At 42.3% G+C, this 22,972-nt stretch overlaps 1 protein-coding gene across 12 annotated transcripts in view; it reads left to right on the top strand.

The window, feature by feature from the left end:
• The first annotated feature begins 11,695 nt into the window (after positions 1-11,695).
• The window catches only part of exoc6 (exocyst complex component 6), an 84,127-nt gene continuing 72,850 nt past the window's right edge, over positions 11,696-22,972 (top strand). For 4 of the 12 annotated variants that reach the window (XM_034108204.2, XM_034108207.2, XM_034108203.2 and 1 more), the window contains exon 1: positions 12,896-13,013. In XM_034108204.2, the coding sequence (XP_033964095.1) occupies positions 12,916-13,013 (98 nt within the window). In that variant the 5' untranslated portion in view covers positions 12,896-12,915. Of the gene's footprint in view, positions 11,908-12,895; positions 13,014-22,972 lie in introns of those variants that run through there. The other 8 variants (XM_071206834.1, XM_034108198.2, XM_034108197.2 and 5 more) reach the window with 4 other exon arrangements.

Genomic DNA, 22,972 nt, shown 5'->3' with positions numbered 1-22,972 from the left:
TAGTTATTACGAAGATTACTTCAGGAAATTGCATCCAACATTTTCATTGTTACCAAGGTGGTTGCTAGGGACGCTGCTATCGATATTATTTCTGTTATGTTGTGTAACTGTTTAATGGTGTTATCTTTATTGCTACCCCCTTCCCCGTCAATGTATCGTGTTGGTCCACAGCGCAAACATATTAGTTTAACAAAATCCGCATCTAAAGATACGTTATTTTCCCCTGTGCAATTCCAGTCTCACATCTCAGAGCACATCGTCATTAACAAATACCGGAAACAGACCGAAAACATTTTTAAAAAATAAAATAATACCTTATTCCGAGTGTGCTTGCTTTTCTCTTTGAAAGTCATCATATACCGGCATTGTAATACACGGTTCGGCTGCATTAAATATTACATATCTGCCGTAGTTCTGTATTTATAGAGCCCTGATGAGAAGACCTCTAGACAAACATGAGGAACTGAAAACGTGACGTGGATCATAAATATATCAGCCATTAAACAACATCTTACATTTCTTTTCACACAATACGTCTCCTTGCAGTATCAACACTAATTCGGCTGACTTTTATATTTGATTCAATTGGTAGATAGGCTGTATTTACACCATAAAGGTGCACAGCTGATATAAAGGGACACCTAGTGGTTAAAGCATGTTATTGAATTTCATTATTTTTATTATTAGATATTAATAGGATCCTTGTAAAGTATATTCATTACTCGTTATTCTCTACTAATAGTTAATTAAAGACTGTATATAATGACTATTTTGCACATCCTGTTCAAGATTTTCTAAGGTTTATTGACATATCATATAGGCCTACACAACTATGGTGTAGTTATGCATTGAATGAAAAACTTGGGTTGCAGGTTCCTCAACAGTGCATTACAAGACATCTATCAATATGTGTGCATACCTCCAGCAATGTTAACTATGTTGAAGCACTTATTTTAACTGATATTATACATAATGTATTATACTCTTATAAGATGTATGCAGATATTTCATCTCCGGCCTTGTCAGGTATTGAACAATCAATAAATAAAGAACACAGAATTGTTAAATATTTGTGTGATTATACTAAATGATTTACAAATAAACACCACTGCATATTTACAACTGTTACACATGCTGATGTAACGCAAATGTTCCAACTTGGGATCAATAAAGTATATCTTATCTTAAGCTGATCGATGGCTACTGCCATATTTGCAAAATGTGCCTCTGAACCTTGACAAGTGCATGTTTCAGGCTTATCAATTAATGTAATGTAATGTAATGTTATCAATGAACAAGAGGAGGGGTCACAAACATAAGACCAGCTGTTAAATAAAGCTCTTCTGACCTTAGCTGGCATGTGTATATATATATTAATTCTGCCCATTATGGGCACGAGAAATTTTCACCCATTTATTAATTATATGTTAAATGTAAGTGTTTCCTATCCCCTAAACCTCCAGGGATGTACACAGTTTAATACTGGCAACTTCTTATTATGGGAAATACGAAAACGTCTTTTAAAACTACAACTCCCACGTGCCATAGATAGAAAACATGTTGCGAAACAGAATAGCCAGCATGTGTAGTTCTGGGGACAGGGTGGGGGAGGGGGGGGACGCGGTGGACCCGTTCAAATCCAGTTTTGGACAGTCTGCCGTGGTTCCATCCCATTTCAAGTGCTGTTCGAGGCTCGGTAACCCTCGGAGCACACTCTCCAATCACAGAGCTTGAGGACTATCACGGGGTTTGTCAAACAGAGCACATGGTGTAGTCCAAACGATAGCTGGGGATTCTGGGTAGTGTCTTCTGCCATCCTTTACTCCGAAAAAAGATTTGTTTCTCCGAATCGAAGGGGAAAAATACAAAAGCATTGCACACAATTTAAACCAATCAATGTTGTGTAATTAACAAGGATAATCTGGTGTTTTTAGTCGATGAGTAGTGCATATATCACTGTAAAATCAATCGACAGTAAGGGGAATACTTACTTCCGGGTGTACAATTCTCCGTTATCCAATGAGAATGGACGCTCTCTCGACATAGAAGCATATGGACATCCCGGAAAGCTGAAAATGGATGCTAAGGCCCCCCCCCCTTGCATTAGAAAAAGCCGGCAGGGGACTTGACATAACGTCAACATAGGCCGACCTGGGAGTGAGGATGTGTTGGTTATGGCTATACTGTGTCTTCACTTGTTCATGTCGTTTGTCAGTTACAACATACGGAAGATACAGAAGCTTCATGTATGTCGATGTAAACAGGGCTGAAGGAAAAAGGTTGTTAGCAATGCATAATATCAATTTAAGAAACATGTTTATTAGGAATGTTTGTTTTTAAAATGGCTCATTTGGAATATTTGCTTTTTAAAGAAAATATGGGTAGCTCTTAAAAGAGCTTTTGGTTTGGAGGCTCTTAAAAGAGCCATGGTGACCCTACACCACGTTATGCTGCCATGGCACTGCACCCTCCTCATTGAAATAGCTACAGAAGGTGTCCCGCAGTTGGATGGATCTGCGTGTGGCGTTGTTGGAGCCCATCCTCGGTGCATCACGCAGGGTTGGAGTAGCTGGATCTTCATCCGTGGACTCTGCGATAGGTGTGCGTGATGGTCTTCCTATCGTCTTCCTGTGGAGGAAGTTGTGCAACACACAGGTGGCCTTCACACAAAACTCTGCTACCTCCGGGCTGGTGGTGATGACACGCCGGAACATTCTCCACTGGGATGAGAGGATGCCAAACGCACATTCAACCACCAACCTGGCCCGGCTGAGGTGGTAGTTGAACATCCTCTTTTCGCGTGTGAGGTGACGTCCAGGGAACGGACGCAGCAGGTTGTCCAGCAGCGGAAAAGCCTCATCTCCAACGAACACATGGGGAAGAAGGCCGAGCCGCTCTGCTCCTGGGATGACGGTGTCAGGTGGTAGCTGCAGACTGCCATCTCTGAGGCTCTCTCCAAATGCAGAATTCCGCAGGCTCCCACCGTCGCTGCTCCTTCCAAAACCTCCGACATCCACTACCCTGAAGAGGTACTGGGCATCCACGACAGCCAGTAGTACCAAGGAGTGGGTGGACTTATAGTTGAAGTACAGGGACCCAGAATGTGCCGGAGCCTGGATCACCACGTGCTTCCCATCAATGGCATGAACGCAATTCGGAAGGTTCCAGCGCTCCTGGAACCCAGCAGCGATGGCTCTCCAGTCCTCGGTCTGTGGTACCGGCATGGTCTCCTCAACCAGGGCGGTCCAGATGGCACCCGCAACCTCCCTGACAATGACAGCCACGGTTGCATGCCCGACCCGATAGCTGAATGCTATGGTCCTGTATGAGTCACAGGTACCTGAGAAAAAAATAATATACATGATTAAAAAAAAGTATATATCCCCACACACACAGACCAAAGACACACACACACAGACCCCCCCCCCCACACACACACACACACACACAGACACACACACACACACACACACACACACACACACACACACACACACACACACACACACGGACCCCACACACAGACCACAGACACACAGACCCCCCACACACACAGACCACAGAGACACACACCCGACACACACAGACCCCCCCCCAACACACACAGACCACAGACACACAGACCCCCCCCCACACACACCCCACACACACAGACCCCCCCAGACCACACCCCAACACACACAGACCACAGACACACAGACCACAGAGACACACACACACACACACACACACACACACACACACACACACACACACACACACACACACACACACACACACACACACACACACACACACACACACAGACCACAGACACACAGACCCCCCACACACACAGACCACAGAGACACACACCCCACACACACAGACCCCCCCAGACCACCCCCCAACACACACAGACCACACACACACACAGACCCCCCCCACACACACACGCCATGTACACAGGGGAGCAATACTGTATTTACCTAGCTATCTTAATTAATGTCATCCATCTGAACTAAATCACAGACTTCATTCATCATTCATCCATGGCATGCATTCTCTCTCTTTATATACAGAGTCAGGTTAAAGAAGTAGAAATACACAAAACGTACCGTAGGCAGATGGCGAGTCGCTCGGCGGGTCCGATTGACAAACGCATATGGGTGTCTGCCTTTGAAATCAGTGGACCCACTTTTCCGAGCAACTCGTCGAACACGTCTTTGCTCATCCTGAAGTACTGCTGAAACAGTACATCATTCAGGCGGAGCTCTTGGACCAGAACGTGGTATTCCCCCCATTGCAGACGTTTTCTGAGTATCGGATGTACCCAACAGCGACGCACACTACATGGCCTCCTGCGAGACATTGCATACACTAAAGTCACCCTTGCTACTACACTTGCCCGTGCTACCCTTGCTACAAAACCGGCATCCATTTTGGCAATAGTGGAGAAGAACCGGGCTTTTCCTTTTTTGCTATGTCGGGGGCGGGAGATTCATGTGATTGGTTGTTGGTCACGTTGACTCCCCAAGCTTCAGACACGCCCACCGACAAGCGTCAACGCACGCCGCTGTGTGGACGGTCCGTTAGCCTCATCCCAACCAAGCCCCCAGGAAGTGCGCCGGACTCAGATGAAAATATTCGTGGTGGCCAAACGGCGGTACTCCACATCCGTTTAGTTGCCAGGCCCGGAAACACTTTTTCCCATTGACTTACATGGGGAAAGAGTGGTCTGTAAATCGATGGATAATTTTTTTTTAACTAAATATACTACCCAGTATGAACACTTGTATAGCCCTTATTAAAAACATTCGTTCCTCAAGTTGTAAAAATGTGCTAATAACGTTATTCTGAGAGTTATTTCCCTCTGCATTATGAACGTGCATCTAACCCACGGGACCGCGCCCCCCTGCACGTTCATGTTACGTGTTCAGCACTACATGCGTTTATCTTTACCCATGGATGCACAATAACAACGGACCCATATCGCCTTACTGCCAGCCCATGGAGCTGTAATAATGGATATATTGCACATGTTTGCTGTAATTCATCATTTGTAAAATAGTATACTACATGGGCTGTATGATTAAATCTTGTACCGTAAATGTTGTATTAAATAAAGTTAATATTACCGACATTAGATTAACGTCCCTGTAGCTTCTTATTGCACTAAGAAGCTTATTGCACTGTGTATATATATATATACAGTGCGATAATTATTTCAGGCTAAATGAAGCTCTGTTGCTTGGATATCACTAGATCCTGTTACAACGTAATATAAGTACATAACGATTGATGTGTACATTAGCATCATTACTAGCTAGCCGCTAGCTGCTAACTGCCGCCTCGTTAATATCAAATCCATGATAACAACAATCCATTACCATGCTGTCATGAACGTGCGGTGCTGTTACGTGCTAATTGACGTGCTTGATGTGAAATAGCATTTTGGTTAAAGTTGGTTAAAGTTGCGCATGCGCTATGAGCGCACATAGGGGTACTTCTCAGGCATGCCGGGTAATCTGTGACGCTTCGCTCTCTCAAAAGTTGGACCATTTTATCTTCATGCGCTAATAGAGAACCGCAGTGACGCGTCCTAAAACCCGGAAGTAAGTTAGCATTTTTAGCACTTCCGGTTCCTTCGTCAAAAAAGCAATGCATTTTCTCCATAGGGTTTTGGAAAATAGCTCGAAATAAGGTCTGTGGTTGACACAAATTTAAGAGATAAATCACGTTTTGTTCTACGACATTAAATACACCAGCAGTGACCCCACTGGTGATTTTTGAAGAGTTTACGTGTCTGAAAAACGATGGTTGTTACCGAGTGGCTGAATAGGACTACAGAAATTGTCGAGGCCGTTGTACGTCATTACGCCGAACACGTAAACACTCCAGCTAAGTTTGTTTCCCCCCGTGTTCTGCTTGAAAGCAAGTACCTGCCTATCTCTAGTATCTGTAGTATCTGTATATCTATATATCTGACCATTAGAATCTGTATTTTTTTTGACACTCCTGAGTGACAAGCCAGGCGAGAGTTATGACCCCACTGGAGAACCTGGGTACGGAGAGTGGCAGGAACAAACAGACGGTTAACAGGACAGGCACTTGGGGCTGGGTGTTCAGCATGAGAGCGCTTGACCTTATCCTCCACCTCCCAGGTCACCAGACCAATGGCACATGTAGAAGCGATGATATTCTCAGTATGAGATGGAGAGCTCTCTGGCTGGAACTGGCGAGACAGGGCGTCAGGTTTGATGTTCTTAGAACCAGGTCTGTATGAAAGAGAAAAATCAAAGCACGTGAAAAACAGAGCCCACCTGGCTTGACGAGAGTTCAGCCGCTTAGTTGAACGGATGTACTCCACATTTTTGTGGAGTACATCCAGTGTCCGACGCATCTAACTCTACAGTAAACTGCCGAGTAGAATCTGGAAAAATCGAAATAGGAGCAGAAGTGAAGCGTGACTTTAACTCACCAAAAGCCCCTTCTGCCACAGAGGACCACCGGAAGGGAATGTTCTGAGAGGTGAGAGCTGTGAGAGGGGCTGCCATCAAACTGTAGTTTCGAATGAACCTCCGGTAGAAGTTGGCAAAACCCAGAAAGCGTTGGAGCTCCTTGCGTGTTGAAGGGCGTGGCCAGTCAGTCACCGACTTGGTCTTGTCAGGATCCATATTGATGTTTCCAGTGGAGACCACAAATCCCAGGAAAGGGACTTCTGTGGTGTGGAACACACACTTCTCAGCTTTGACAAAGAGGTGGTTCTCCAAGAGCCTCTGGAGGACTAGGCGAACATGGACCACATGCTCCTGTTTTGACTTGGAAAAAATCAAAATGTCATCCAGGTATACAAAAACACAGATATTGAGAAGATCCCTCAGAACATCATTCACCAACCCCTGGGAGACTGCAGGTGCATTGGTGAGTCCAAAAGGCATGACTAGATACTCATAATGTCCACTAGGAGTGTTAAATCCCGTCTTCCACTCGCCCCCCTCCTTGATTCTCACCAAATGGTACGCGTTACGTAGGTCCAGCTTGGTAAAAATAGTAGCACCTTGTAACAGTTCAAATGCAGAGGAAACAAGTAGAAGGGGGTAACTGTTCTTGACAGTGATGTTATTGAGTCCTCTGTAGTCAATGTATGGGCGCAGAGTCTTATCCTTCTTACCCACGAAGAAAAAACCTGCACCAGCAGGAGATGATGAAGGCCGGATAAACCCTGCATCCAAAGAGTCATTGATATACTTCTCCATTGACTTAGTTTCAGGAGCCGATAAAGAAAAAAGTCGACCTCTAGGAGGAGAAGTACCAGGTAACAGGTCAATAGGACAGTCATTAGCACGATGAGGCGGGAGTGAGGTGGCCCGAACCTTGTTAAAGGCCTCTTTAAGGTCCCAGTAATCCTTGGGAACACCGGAAATGTCTTGACACTCAGAGATAATCGGCTGACTGGAATCAATTGAGGAACTAGATCTTAAGCAGACAGCATGAGCACTCCACTCTCTAATAGTCCCTGAAGCCCGATCTATATGAGGATTATGCCTCCTTAACCAAGGAAACCCCAAAATGACAGGCTGATGTGGTGCATGGATAAGGTGAAAAGAGAGTGTTTCGCTGTGATTACCTGACATGCTCATTTGAACTGGAGTTGAACGGTATGTCACTCTGCAGAGAAGACGACCATCTAGAGCTGTAGCATTGATGGGCTTCTCCAAAATCTCCCTGCCAAGTCCCACCTGAAAGGCCAGTGTTATGTCCAAAAGACTGGCATCAGCCATGAGTCAATAAGAACTGCCACAGTGTGCATTTTCCCGAGCAGTTTAGCTGAGCATGGATTAGGGGTCGAGAGGCATTTCTAAATTCATAATTCGGCTCACCAGCGCCCTCTGGATGACTGGTGAGCCCTGCCTTTTACAGGACAAGAGAAGGCAAGATGACCCTCATGGCCGCAGTGAAGACAGCAGTTGTCCCGCAGGCGGCGCTGTCGTTCTGCCTCGGAGAGCCGGGTCCGCCCCAGCTGCATTGGTTCAGATTCAGAAGAGTTCGAAAATCCTCCTCTCACCTGTTCAGTAGCATGCGCTGACGGGAGAGGCGGAGCCTGAGGGGCGACGGAGAAAACCCTCTCTCTCCTCCGCTCCCGCAGACGGCAGTCAATGCGGATGGAGAGAGCCACCAGCTCATCTAAATCAGCAGGAAGGTCCCTAGCTGCCAGCTCGTCTTTAAGGCGATCCGACAGACCGTTGTAGAAGGCATCGAGAAGTGAAGAAGCATTCCAGTTACTCTCGGCGGCTATGGTACGAAACTCGATGGAGTAATCGGACACAGATCTCCCTCCTTGCGCCAGGTTAAACAGTCCCCGAGCAACCTCTCTTCCGGGTGTAGCGTGATCAAAGACTTTACGCAGTTCATCGGAGGCCAGTGGCTTTTTACCCTTAATGTCTACCCCTGCAGTGATCATTATTTATTGAGCAGTATACTCTTTCACATTGAATCATAACAAGTCATAATGAATGTAAATACAACTGACTCTAAAGTAAGTCCCAGTCTGTGACATTGGATATTTTGAAGACTCAAAGCCCCAAGCAGTAGGTAGAATATTAGCTAGTCTATGTAATGTGCACAGAAAATAAATAGTTAACTGAATACTGGGATAGAAATTGCCTATAAGCACTCAGTAAAACATAAACACACACAAAAAGCTTCTGAATGATAAGAAGTATAATTAAAACATAATGCACATTACCATTTTGAGAGAGAGTAAAGAACTCAGAAAATAGTCTCTCATCGAAATGAGGCTCCAGTATAAAACACACTGACTGCGTCTCTACATGGACATCAGTAAGCCGTTTATGAGTATTATCCCTGTTATGATCATATTGGGGATATGGTGTTTACATGAGCACAGAGAGATCGGGTTATTCATGTTCCCTGTTTACATGATAAATACTAGCAACCTGGCATTTTGATGCCTTTTCTCATCTAAACTATTCAGTATTTGTATCTCTCTATCATGACATAAAGACGAAACTCCTCTCCAGAAGTGAGACGCTTTTGCCGCCGCCATCACTGTTAACTTAACTTCTTTGAAAACAAATGTTCTTATGTCCATGTTGTCTGGGGGAGAAAACATATCAAACCAAGAGATCGTCAGCTTTGATTTTCACTGTATTAACCATTTCCTGAACATTTGGTGTGTGTGCCTTACCTCCGCTACCGGCATCGCTTCATACAACAGATCTGAGCTGTCCAACTATGGCAACACTCTTTGAACATGCGCGCTATGTGAGAATCTGCCTTAGTACAAAGTAGCAGTGGTACGGAGTTTCATTGATTTGGGCATTCTCTCAATAAGCAAGTGGAATGGATTCGATAATGAAGCACTGACACAGCGCTCTACAAAGTGCGGCAAGTGGATAGACCGATTCACGGACTTTCCACATGGTAAAAGTGGGGGGTCTAAACCAATCATTTGAAAAAGTGGGGGGGACTTGTCCCACCCTCATATGATGGCTGCGACGCCCATGCCTCTCACTGATCACCATGGAAACCTTTGATCTCTGCACACCTCGTTAGCTGAAATATAAACACTTGTGTCATGGAACACAATGATGTCATCACTCCAACTGACATGCTCAGAGCAGCAGACTTCAGATAATGGTGAATGGTTCTGCCCTCAACAGCTCTAGGTCACTATTCATATCTTAAACTCCACTGTAACTTTTATCCATGTATTTTTTCTTTTAATGTTTATTTTATTAGCTTTTCTTTTTAATGACTGATTTTAAATGCCATTTTCTTAATGTCTTTCATTTTTTGTAAAGCACTTTGAATGGCCTTGTGTTGAAAAGTGCTATATAAATAAACTTGCCTTACCTGTTGTCAATTATTGGGTGTCATCATATGCCGTTTCCATGGATATCGCCATAAAAGACGATGTCGCTTTACATGAACTCCTATGAAAATGTTCAAAAAGTGCTCAAACTTCACATGTCCAGCCGTGAAGACATCTACGGGACTGTTATGAGATTCCTTCAAATGCCGTTGCCATGGCAACACAATGCTCGCCATGAAACACGGTTTTCTTATAACTTCAGTGAAAATGCTCCTAACGGCCCAACACTTCACAGGTTTGGTAACGATGCAGCCATCAACGCATCTAAGCGTATTATGGGGTGTCATCAAATGCCGTTGGCATGGCGACAGATCATTCACCATCAAGTTAGTTCAAAAGTTTGCACTTCAAATATTCTGCTGCTTTTCCAAGCCGTTTTACTTTCTTTTCTTCGCTCATCAAACATTCAAGCCCCCAGTGTTCATGTATCATTTCAATCTAAATTCTTCACTTTCTTTTTACACATTACATTTCAGCATAGCAGTTCAGCGTCAGCTTTTCAGCATAAAGCATTCCCACTAGCAATTTCTTCAGGAATTGCTTTCTCTCGTTCTTTCTGTCAGGGTTTATGAAGCTAACATTGAGGACACTGAGGTCATGTCCTTTGTATATTTTACTAAACTTGAGGGTTTAGGGTGCTGATATCCTGCAGTCCTTCCATTGATAATTTTTGCATTATTACATCAAACCAATGTGAGATGTAGATTGTTTTCCTGGTAATAGTTAGGGCTACAGGTAAAATCATTGTGATTTGTATTGAACATGTGTTGAGTGAATCCAGATCGTCAAGTAAAAACACTTGTCTAAATAAGTAACTGTCAACTTGTTGCATCACTGTAAGGGATTTAAAGAAGAGAAACACATTAGAGAGGAGCAGATGTGTGTGAGCATCGGTATCACATTCTGCTGTTAGCCTAATCCTATCCTTGAAACAGCCCATCCATCCACGCATTTCATTTATCGTCCTGTGAGTTAGCCAAAAGCACATCCACAAGATTTTCATAGGTATTCTTACCAGTAACCATTTAAATACTTGTCCTTCTCTAGCCCACCACGGACCCCATTTCGATATATACAATACAGGGTCTTGGACAATACTAAAACCCGTAAGGACTGGTGTGGCATACATTCTTTACTTCCAGTTTGTGATGTGTATTTTACTCGCATGAATAAGAGATACAAAAGTTTAATATCTTATTTGGATATTCACCAATTGCCTATTTATACAATAATCTCATACCCGTGTTTTGGGCAGCATGTTTTAGTCCCTTTTTTTTTTACAGAAAGACAATTTAAGTTATTGTCAAACATCCATGACTAAATGAGACTACTAAACGTTATCACCCCGAACATTAGCTTAGCTTCACAGTGGCCATTCCATTTTGCTCTTGTTGTTTATGATTCATTTATTTACTCATTTACTTACTTATCTCTGGTCTGACTTTGTTTTATTATGCAGTGGCAAACAGCTCAGGCTTCTTCATGGACTTTTTAAAGGTTTATCAAATAAACAAATGTGACAAATGTACAAACAGGGAGCAGAAGTTAGTTTTGTTGGTTTCAAAGTCCAGAGAATCACAAGGTTTCTTTATCCTGTTGCTCCCTCTTTTTCTGCTGACCATAGCAGGTGCCCTGGACTTCATGACACACACACACACACACACACACACACACACACACACACACACACACACACACACACACACACACACACACACACACACACACACACACACACACGCACGCACGCACGCACGCACGCACGCACGCACGCACGCACGCACGCACACACACACACACACACACACACACACACACACACTTTTTAGCTTCCTTCTCTTTCACACATGCAGATTTGTATTCCTCATTCGAATAATCTGCAGAAGATAAATGGCCAGTAACAGGGTCCACGCTGCTTTGCCTGACCCTCCCGGTGCGAGTGAAGAGGAGAACAAAGAAGAAGAGAAGGTTTTTGGGAATATATTTGCTGAGTTAGAATCTGTGGACCTGCCCCTAGGAACCACCTTAAGGTAACATCATGCAATATTCAACGCACTCTTTCTACTTCCATTTGATACCGTTGATGGAAAACTCGATAACCTGAGTAACATATCAAATTATTTAAAATTCTAATTGGAATTAACATATCAAGAGATGCCATCAACCAAGAAAACCATACATACATTTTGATGTACTCAAAATGCTAAAAGTGCAATTGTACTTTTAGTGCAATGCGCTCTTAAACCACTTTAAATATAGAAAGAATTTAGCTTGAAAATGGAATGAGTGCTTATTTCCAGCCTTTCATTTTGCCCCAAGTATTGCTTGTCAGGTGGTTGAGATCGACCATCTGCAGCCTGGTACAAAAAACAACGTATTTAGGCATGAATGCATTTTTTTCAATCTGTATTTTCATTCACATGTGAAGTGTAAATATATAACATTTCTTAAAATGTAATATCAATCAAGGACAAAACAATAGAGCTCCCACTTTTGTATGTTAGATGCTTATACAATATTATCTATCATAGTATCAAATCTCTTTTAACTAAACTTAATGTGATGTTGAGCAATTTAAACAAACTTTCCTCATAACACTTTACAACCTGCCCTGTATGACCATAATGCACTTTCATTAGAATAGCACTTCCAAATTAACATGTACATTAAAGATAGCCATAATTATTCTTGTCTGAAAAATGTCATTATTTAATTATAATATGTATTTATATACAGCTCTGAAAAACCCCCAATTCACATTTCTTTTAAATCTCAATGTCTACACGTATGGCATCCATTACATTCCAGTGTCTGTTGAACTGAGAAATGTAGTATAGAATAAAATATTTGTTGTTTAATTTTACTCAAACACATACCTAATAGTAAAAGCAGAGAAACTGATCATGCTGCAGCTTTCCAGGTTGAATTAAATTAGAGTCAACAGTGTGCAGTAGTGCGCCCCCCACAGGCCAGAGCCCGCGCTGCGCGCTGTAGCTGCAGTGTTAGCTGAGTGTTGGCCTCACACACACATAACAGTCATGGCGGAGAATGAGACCCAGGAGTGTATAACGGAGCACGAGCGGATTTTGCAGGAAATTGAGAGCACCGACACGGCTTGTGTTGGTCCCACTCTTCGGTAAGAATATACGGCTTAATGAAAAGTCCCTCCCAATACAAATGTCCGTGTATGTTGAATGTCCTACGTTATCAGAGCTTTGTTCCTTAGCTAGGTTAGCTATCCTAGTCAGCAGGCTAACATTAGCTGACAGGCTATATGGTTTTGAAATGAAGCGTGAGCCTAGCTGGCTTGCTAGCTAACATTGACCACTATTTCAGTTATTTGAATGTACTGTAGGTATAGTAAAGACGCGTGTGTGTGTATTTCCAGACTCAGTCTATTGTTGGACATCTGGTGACCTGTCACAATGTAAACACAGTTGTGGGTGTGGCTGTGGGACTCCTCATTTTATCATTATGAAGCTGATTTTAGCTAATAGCTAACTACTTCGGCTAGTTGTTAAGCAGACATTTCACATGTACGCTACTGTCATCCTGATATAAGTAACCCTGAATGGGGTGAGTCATCTTGAAAGCCTGGTAGCGGTAACATTGGATGTGAAATTGCTTAAGCTAACGTTCTAACACACTGCATAGGTTATGTTAGGTAGCTACCAAGCTAGCCTCCAAGGCCATAATGATTGACATTAGTTTGAAAAGCCAATGTTTATAAACTGACTGCAGCCTCAGCTGAATGTTTCCGCCTCTCACACACACCTGTCCCGTAGACATGCCTGTAGGCTATGGTTGTCTCTCTCTCATACATGGGGAAACCAGTGAATATATGCCCTAAAGGTAACATTAAATACAGACCTCAGTTTCAGTGATTATTACTATATGTTTTTATAACACTGTCATTGTATTTACAGATGAGCTTGACAGTCTAGATTAGTTGTTACAAAATGACTGTCAATTGTTCTTTTAAATATTAGTATAGAATGATACATTTTTGTTTTAGTTTTTTCCAGCATTTGCCTACTTTGTCATATCTTTAAGTAAGATATGACATCATTTATGCTAGCTGCTTTACTTGTCTGTTGCCTGCTTTAACACCCATTTAGAATTACTAGATGATGTGTATTGGCACTAATCTCAATTGATGTTCTATAATTATGGCGCCTGTATGATCTACAAGTTTCAATAGCAGACTATTTGCAAATAGAAATAATGTCAAAATCACAGATTATATTGGCTAATTTGACTTGTAACATGTTTGTAACTTTACCTCTACAGTCAGGTACTTGTATGTATTTGTAAATGTATTTACATTATTTGTACCTGTTTTTTAACAACAGGAATTGACTTGATGGCAGTTTTAGGGACCGGACTTGGGTAAAGCATTATAGCTTGTTGAACCTCCGGCCACTCTGACTCCAGCCTTTTCTTAGGATGTTTTACATTTGCATACATTTCACTGTTTGAATGTGCTTTTCTTATTCACCTCGGTGCAAGTGTTTACTTACCAGCTGGAGTCTGGACTGTTTTAGTGAGTGTCGCCTGACAGTTGCGTGTACCACCTTCTGGGATTAATTAAACATTCATTTACAAAGTTTTGCCTTAAACATCTCTTTAGGGCTGAGTGGTTTTACTAACTATCTGACTGACTTTTCCTAACATGATAAGAGAAATGCTTGATAACACTTCATTGATGTTTAATCTTTTGATTCACTTCTATTAAGGCCCTCGTAAACACAAATGAAAAACAAAACATGTTCAACTTATTCTGGCTTTCTTTGAGATGTCTGGCAGGATAATGTCGGAAAATGGCTTGAAATCATAAAGTATATGGGGACATTTTCCTAACGTTGTTGTGTCTTCTGGTGTATAGCTCTGCTATGAGGAACTACAAAAGTACTGAAGCATATCGGCCCACTCAGTCAGCATACACACAATAAGCCAGACAGGCTGGACTCTTTAAGAAAGCACACATTGACATTGTAATAACTTTCATGGCGTGGACAAAGGTCCGCACAGACTGTTCATTTTTATAATAATTACTTTATCTAGAGCAGGGCTCGACATTAAGGACTACCCGATGGCCCGGGGCCATCTAGTATTTAGCTCGGGCAATGAAGCCTCACCTGCTGGTTGCCCGATCGGGCAATCTATTATACCAGTATCATGCAGCTCGCGGATCCAGTAATGAGTGACCCGACAGTCAAACTAAACATATCTATAACTAGTTACGGTAGGTTGAGAGGTAATTATAAATGTGTGATATTCTAACCTGAAGTGTGTGTTTTGTTCCGCTCACCGCTGCATGTGGTTATGCAGAGCTGCGTGTCGAGTCTCGACTCGTCAGCAGCAGCTGATCTCTCTCTCCCGTCAGATTAGACTTCACTCACGTTAATGTCCATATCGATCAGATCCAGCTAGTTCTAGCTAATGATAGGACTACCTGCTTATTAAAAGACACCTAAACAATAAGTGTCGCTATGCAACTGGGTGAGGCCACAAAGTATAGCGCAGCATTATGCATTTGTTTACATGCCCACCGGAACCCCGAGGCATTACCAACAGATCAACGCACAATCAACCCATACAGGACATCTTTCTCCACATTAAGTGTTAGACATTAGAGTTGACTATTCATGTCTGTCACATACTCTTCTTGTCTGTCACATAAGTGGCGTAACTGAAGCGGTATTGCTCTAAAGGGAAATGATTTTGACCGAAGATATTTAGATTTGCCGGATCACGGGAACTTTGACGTCGCCATTTTGTGTGCTTCGCGGATGCGCTCGGCTCCTCGGGTCTGCTCGGTCAGTTTACGGATAAGGAGGCATTCGTTCGACCAACTTACAGTAGATAACATTACAAACATTTTTAACAGGGGCCATAATAGTGTAAATAATGTTTGTTTTGGCAGTTATAACTGAATGTAATGTTTTCTACTTTTTTCCATCTGAGAAGGCATTTGCCTTCATCAGATGGAAAGTGTCTTGACCAACAACTTAAGTATTTATTAGGGTATGCAAGCGAGCAAACACAAACAAGAACAAACAAACAAACAAGTGAAATGAAGAATAAAATTGAAATTGTACAATACAATATTGTGGTGGTTCATCTTATAATTCAGTCTAGAGAATGCACCAGACAGCATCTAAGACCTGCACAAATCGAAATGTTCTAGGGGGAGGCCCCCCAAACCCTTCGTGCGTCATTTCGTCCGTGCGCATTTTGCAGGGCAATCTCTATTGGGCTCAGGGCCATCTGTAAATTAGCTTTGATGGCCCACAGGGCCATCTCCCAAAATCCTTAATGTTATGCACTGTAGAGATTGATTAAATCAAGCTTTCTCTGTACTTTTTTAGTTATTAACAGTAGGGATGCACGATATTGCGTTTTTGAAACAGATACCGATAACTTCCTGCTTCTCAATACCGATACCGATACCGATAACCGATAATAAAAAAAGATTTACGCCACTAACTATTTTAACGCGATTAGCGCATGTGTATTTTTTGTCCTCGGCCGCCCCGTAGTTTCAGAGCGCATCGAGTTTAAAATACCATCTACAAGCTGATGCTGACAGCCCCGCTCCTGCCGCCCGCTTGCGGCAGACCACACTTCCACGCTCACCGGCAGGCACCGACTGGCCATCGGGAGGACCGGGAGGGTGTGTGTAATGTGGCCCGAGCGAGCGAGAGAGAGACCTTACGTGCATTGTTGTTGTTAGCATCTGGTGCTAGCTAGCTGCGCTAACGGATATAAGGAGCTGTTTAAATGAAAACAGAGGAGCGACATTTCGCCACAACTGCGCCGAGCACTTGACTTTATGCAGGAAGCAGACAGTGGGACATTGTACGAAAAGTCAGCACACTCAGCTCGGATAGTGCAACATGATTGCAGCGTCCAGTCAGCTCCGGTTCGAGCATATGCCTTGAGTTGCACATAGCTCCAGCGCGCGCACGCACGCACGCACGCACGCACGCGCGCACACACACACACACACACACACACACACACACACACACACACACACACACACACACACACACACACACACACACACACACACACACACACACACACACACACACACACACACACACACACACACACACACACACACACACACACACACACACACACACACACACACACACACACACCACACACACACACACACCACACACACACACACACACACACACACACACACACACACACACACACACACACACACACACACAAGGTCTCATGAACTTCCCCACTCAATCTATCAAGACCCGAGCAGTTCTACCAGAAGTCCACGGTTAAAGGCACAGGCCGGCGCATGCCGCTCATGGAACCCCTTATCATATGCACTCTGACCCCCCAGTGTACCAGTGAAGAGACACATGTGTCAGCTCCTTTTTAGAATAGTATTTCTTCTCTTCTCTGAGAAACCAGGGTATGAAAAGACCAGCCAGAAACAGAGGAAGAGAGGCACAACGAAACTACGTAAATGCACTCCTAAATATTAAACGAGTAAGAGGTGAAGAAACACAATGCCAGACATTGAAAAGAAAAGGCACCATTGTGCTTCCCCTTGGAATAGGGTGGAAATTATGAAGAGGGGACATGGGATACTAGTGAAGAGGGATAACAGTGAAAAGGCCCAACCTACTCAACGTAGTGGCACTCTCCAAAGAGACAGAAAATCAAAGTATACGCCGAGAGGCACAACGAGACTACGTAAATGCACTCCCCCGTTTAAATTAGTACCAAGGAACAGGGGTGAAAAACTAAACCAATCACAAGAAGGCAGTGGGGAGGCCTAGATACCCTCTCCTAGATTAAGTTTAAAGGAAAGAACTGGGGAACAAAAGAGTACAGGAGGAAAGGCCCAACGAGTCAACGTCAACACACTCTCCTAGAATAGTTCAAGGTAAACGGGGTAGGAAGAATATAGTAGGAAACAGAGCTGAACAGGCGTCCAAGAACGCTTTCCCTCTAGTCCAGGGTGAAATTGTAGGATAAGAACCAGAGTATACCACAGTACTGGCAAAACGGGAGGAGCCGAGTGAAAAACAAGCGCCCCTCATCCCAATCCACCCACACCGCAGAATTTTTTTCTTTTTTTTAACCCAAAAAATATATTGTATATTATCGGGGCTATTAATACTGGTATCGGGTTTATCGGGATGACGTCATAATTCCTAATATCGTGCATCCCTAATTAACAGTCATTTTAAAAAGTGTTATTTAATACCCTGCAGTGCAGACCTGTGACTACCCTTCTGGCCTGTGAGAGTAAACCTTACCATGTTTTTGCCAACCAGACACTTTCACACAGCTAACAGTTGCTCATAACTCCAAAGAAGTTCACATACATGTATGCGTTATCTGCCCAAACTTGAAACATATTGGGAATCGAACAGGTTATTTTTATGCCAGAAAAAGTAATAACCCCTTTTTTAAGGCTAAGAAACATATTCTTGGAGCACAATAAAGCTTTTAACGCTAAGTAAAGTAATTGCACTTCTGCTCTTAAACGTTAATAAGAACACAAAAGTAGGTAATGTGGAAGCAAAGTAGCCGAAGTGAGTGTAGGGTGAATATGTTTTACCTGAAACACTTCCAGTTTAATATTGTGCTCCTTTGCTCTCTGTTTCCATCAACCATATCTATTTCTTTAACCAAATTATTACTAAAGCAATGGGTACAGAATATTTGGATCTTTCCCACTACGTGTCTTGATAAAGGAAATCCAGAAATAACATACCAGTTGAGTTAAAACTGTGAGAATGTCCCATCCCTGTTATCAGTCTGTTATCTGGCAACAGTAGCAGTTAGAGCTGGAAAACACACCCTGCATTGACACACACATTTAGTGAAAGTCTAAGATTACAAAGTGGTTGTTACATTCATTTTTGTTGTGTGTCTCTGTAATTATCTGAATAACAATTTGAAAGGTAGAATGACAAAGCATAGTGTTTGTAACACAGAGGCCACTTAGCGATAAGTTAGCTTCCTGCCATGGCAGGAAACAGGAAAACAGTGACAGTATTCTTTACAGCTCCCACCTGCTTTCAATTATTAATAACAGGAAAGAGGAACCTTGTATGGCAGCATGCAGACTGATGATTATTGGACTGCATTAGCATGCACGTTTCCAGTTTGCATGTGCTGTGCTGTTTTATACATCAGGCCGTGTTCCTAGCTTTATTTGAATGGTAATCATTCATCAAGAACACCAAACATTAGCCAGTGCCTTCTTCCAATTGTAAGAATTGTTTCCTTGTTTCTGTGTCATATTCATTTCAAATAAATGCCTTTTTTAAATTGGTAATAGTGTTAATTTCGTTGACTAAAACTATGACGAAAAAAAGCGAATGCATTGTTTCATCAGAAGGGAAGCAATGCGGCCATAACACAGCTGGTAAAAACACCACAAACCAGATACTCTCTGCAAAGCTTCTTAATCATTCAACCTGTGTTTTTCATCAAATAAGGTCAAGATATAATCCTATTTATTTATATATACTAAAATGACAAATGATTGGTTAGCAAACAAAAAGTAGCAATTAATTCAAAAAATTAATTACCGCCGTTAACGCGATAATTTTGACAGCATTAATGTATGCTATATGCTATATATATATATATATTAGTGCTGTCAAAATTATCGCGTTAACGGCGGTAATTAATTTTTTGAATTAATTGCGTTAAAATATTTAACGCATTTAACGCATGTGCAGAATGGCCCGCCCCATACGTGCCACCAGTGGCAGCGCCAGGGTATGGCTGGGGTAGGCTACACCCATACCAACAAATGGCTTAGCCCCAGCATGAAAAATGATGTTAAAGTAAGCAAAATAAAGTCTGCCAACTCGCGCGGAGTATATTGCACAGACAGCAGTTGGTAAGATTGATTTCAGTAGCCACGGTTTTGAAAACTTTTGTCACGTAGTGATCGTCTTCTCAATAGAACATCTTTGATAACGGCGTGGCAGAGCCATATAATAGTAATAATATGGCTCTGGTACAGGGGTGCACATAACTGGTACGCAGGTTATATGCGTAATCTGAAATGCGTACCGTCACTTGTGTCACAAAGCGCATTTGCGTACCGACGTACTTGTGAAGCTTTTCCAGAAGGCGGTTAGATCACCGGGCGACAGAGTCGGTCTCCGTGTGCACAGACAGGGCTGCTGTTAACGTCGGTCTGTACAACGGACTTGTGCCAAAACTACGCCAACCGGCTGCGGAGGGAGACCCCCCCCCCCTTCACTGGAGAACTGCGCTAAAACAGCTGATCACAACGTTCACACTGTGGTCACGAAGTACTCCACTAGCCCCCCCCCCCCTCTATCGACTTTCCTGAAGTACTCCCCCGTTGATGGAAATCAACACGTAATGAATTAAGACCCCACGGTTTGATGATTGATAGGTGTGTGGGTTGTCTTTCATTTTGACATGCAGAAAAATGTTATAATAAACATAGATACTAGGGGTGTAACGGTACACGTACCCGTACCGAAATTATTCGGTACGGGCCCTTCGGTTCGTGTACCGAACGCATATAACGTTAAACGTAAAAAATTGAGAACGTGAACAACTTCTTGGAAGTAATCTCCGGTGCTGCGTCGCAGCATTCAGAGTAATTTGCACCCATTGTGTTCCACGCGTCATAGAGCGAGCAAGTCATTTCATTGGACGAGCTGGTCAGAGGGATGCGTTCAAATGTAATCAGTAATTTGAGGAACTGTCGAAATGGCGAACGCAGATAAAGTTGAGCTCGAAAATCCTCCAGCATCATTGAAGTCTCCGGTTTGGGAACATTTTGGTTTCGCAGTTACGTACAAGGATGACGGACAAAGACAGGTGGACCGAACCAAAGCTGTTTGTCGGCATTGTTCAACTAAAATTGGTTACGCGGCTGGCAATACATCAAACTTGCACACTCATTTGAAAAGGCATCACCCGAACGTGAATATCACCGGTACCAAAAGACTGAAGTGCAAACCCAACTCCCGCTAGCATGTAAGCCTCCACCGCTCGCAGAGAGTTCAGACCGAGCCAAAGCTATTACAAACGGCAAATATCCTTATGTTGCCATGTTAGCAAAGCGCTACCTGGCTGTATCTGCTACCTCTGTCCCTAGAGAGGGTGTTCTCCACAGCAGGAGACATTGCTAGTGCCAGCTGATCTGCCCTTTCGGCAAGCAATGTGGACAAGTACATTTTTCTTTAAAAAAACATGAAAATACAATGACCAGCAAGTCATAATGTCAAACTGGCTGCTTAGGTACTAGTACAGTACAGTTCAAATACAGATAATTTCAGTTCATCGAAAAGCTGCACCTTAATGTTCATTTGATTATATTTTATATTTATTTGAGTGAATATTCATAGTTTAATAATAATTAAAAACCCTAAACTAATAGTTTATGTTTTGTGAGTACTAGTACAGTAAAGTTCAAATACAGATTATTTCAGTTTATCGAAATGCTGCACCTTAATGTTTATTTTATTATATTTTGTATTTATTTGAGTGAATACATTATTCACAGTTTAATAATAATTAAAAAAAAAATATGTTATGTTTTGTGATAATTTTTTCTGCTGTACCGGAAACGTACCGAACCGAACCGTGACCTAAAAACCGAGGTACGTACCGAACCGAAATGTTTGTGAACCGTTACACCCCTAATAGATACTGTATGTTAAATGGATATATCCGCCTTCTTTCATTTATCTTTCCATTCCCACAACAATATACATAAATAAATGGCATATTTTGGACATAGTTCGAATGGTATATCATTTCTTTATGTATATTGTTGTGGGAATGGAAAGATAAATGAAAGAAGGCGGATATATCCATTTAACATACAGTATATGTTTATTATAAAAAAAATCTGCTTGTCAAAATGAAAGACAGCCCAGACACCTATCAATCATCAAACCGTGGGGTCTTAATTCATTACGTGTTGATTTCTATCAACGGGGGAGTACTTCAGGAAAGTCGACAGGGGGGGGGGCTAGTGGAGTACTTCGTGACCACAGAGTGTGAACGTTGTTATCAGCTGTTTTAGCGCAGTTCTCCAGTGAAGGGGGGGGAGTCTCCCTCCGTTTTGGCCCAATTCCGTTGTACAGACTAGTGTTGTCACGATACCAACATTTTGGTTTCGATACCGATACCAAGTCAAGAATTGCGATTCCGATTCTTTTTCGATACTTTTCTTAAAAAAAGGGAAACGCGGAATATCGGCTTTAAAATTAGGAATAACAGATGATTTTAGCAGTCAGAACAACTAAAGCAGCAGTGTTACTAAGAACAGAAACGCCAAAGAGTCACATCTAATATAAATATATATAAAAGCATTTATTTTAATTGTGTAGCAGTGAGTTTAACATTTTGGCAGCACTGTTGAGCATTTTGAAAATGTATTTTCATGCCTCTGTGCAAGGCTTAGTCTTTCTATCTTTATAGCCACTGGTGTAAAGTAACTAAATTCATAAACTCAAGTACTACTTGGGTACAATTTTGAGATACTTGTACTTTATTTAAGTATTTCAATGTTGCTTTTGCTACTTTGTACTTCTAATCCACTACAGTTCAGAAATAATGGTGTACTTTTCCTCGCCTACATCTATTTAATCCCTTTAGTTACTTCACAGATCTGGATGAATGATGTGAAATATAATCAAGTGTTAAATCAGACTTTAGTTCCACCTGGAGTAAATCCTCAAGCTACCTTGCAGTATACAAAGTCATTCAAACTAGCTGCACATTTACCAGCTTTGAGAACACTTTCATGATCAATCATTATAAAACATAACATATATATTATTCTGAAATGGACCAATCTGCACAATGACTACTTTTACTGTCGCTACTTTAATACTTTTACTAGAGGAACATTTTGAATGCAGTACTTTTACTGTAACAGAGTATTCCTACACTCTGGTGCTTCTAGTACAAGACCTGAGCACTTCTACTTTTACTGTCGCTACTTTAACTATATTTTGATGATAATACTTTTGTACTTTTATTTGAGGAACATTTTGATTGCAGGATTGTTCCTACATTCTGGTACTTCTACTT

This window comes from Pseudochaenichthys georgianus, chromosome 19, assembly GCF_902827115.2.
Source record: "Pseudochaenichthys georgianus chromosome 19, fPseGeo1.2, whole genome shotgun sequence".
Lineage (NCBI taxonomy): Eukaryota > Metazoa > Chordata > Actinopteri > Perciformes > Channichthyidae > Pseudochaenichthys > Pseudochaenichthys georgianus.
This window is presented reverse-complemented; position numbering and strand designations above follow the sequence as displayed.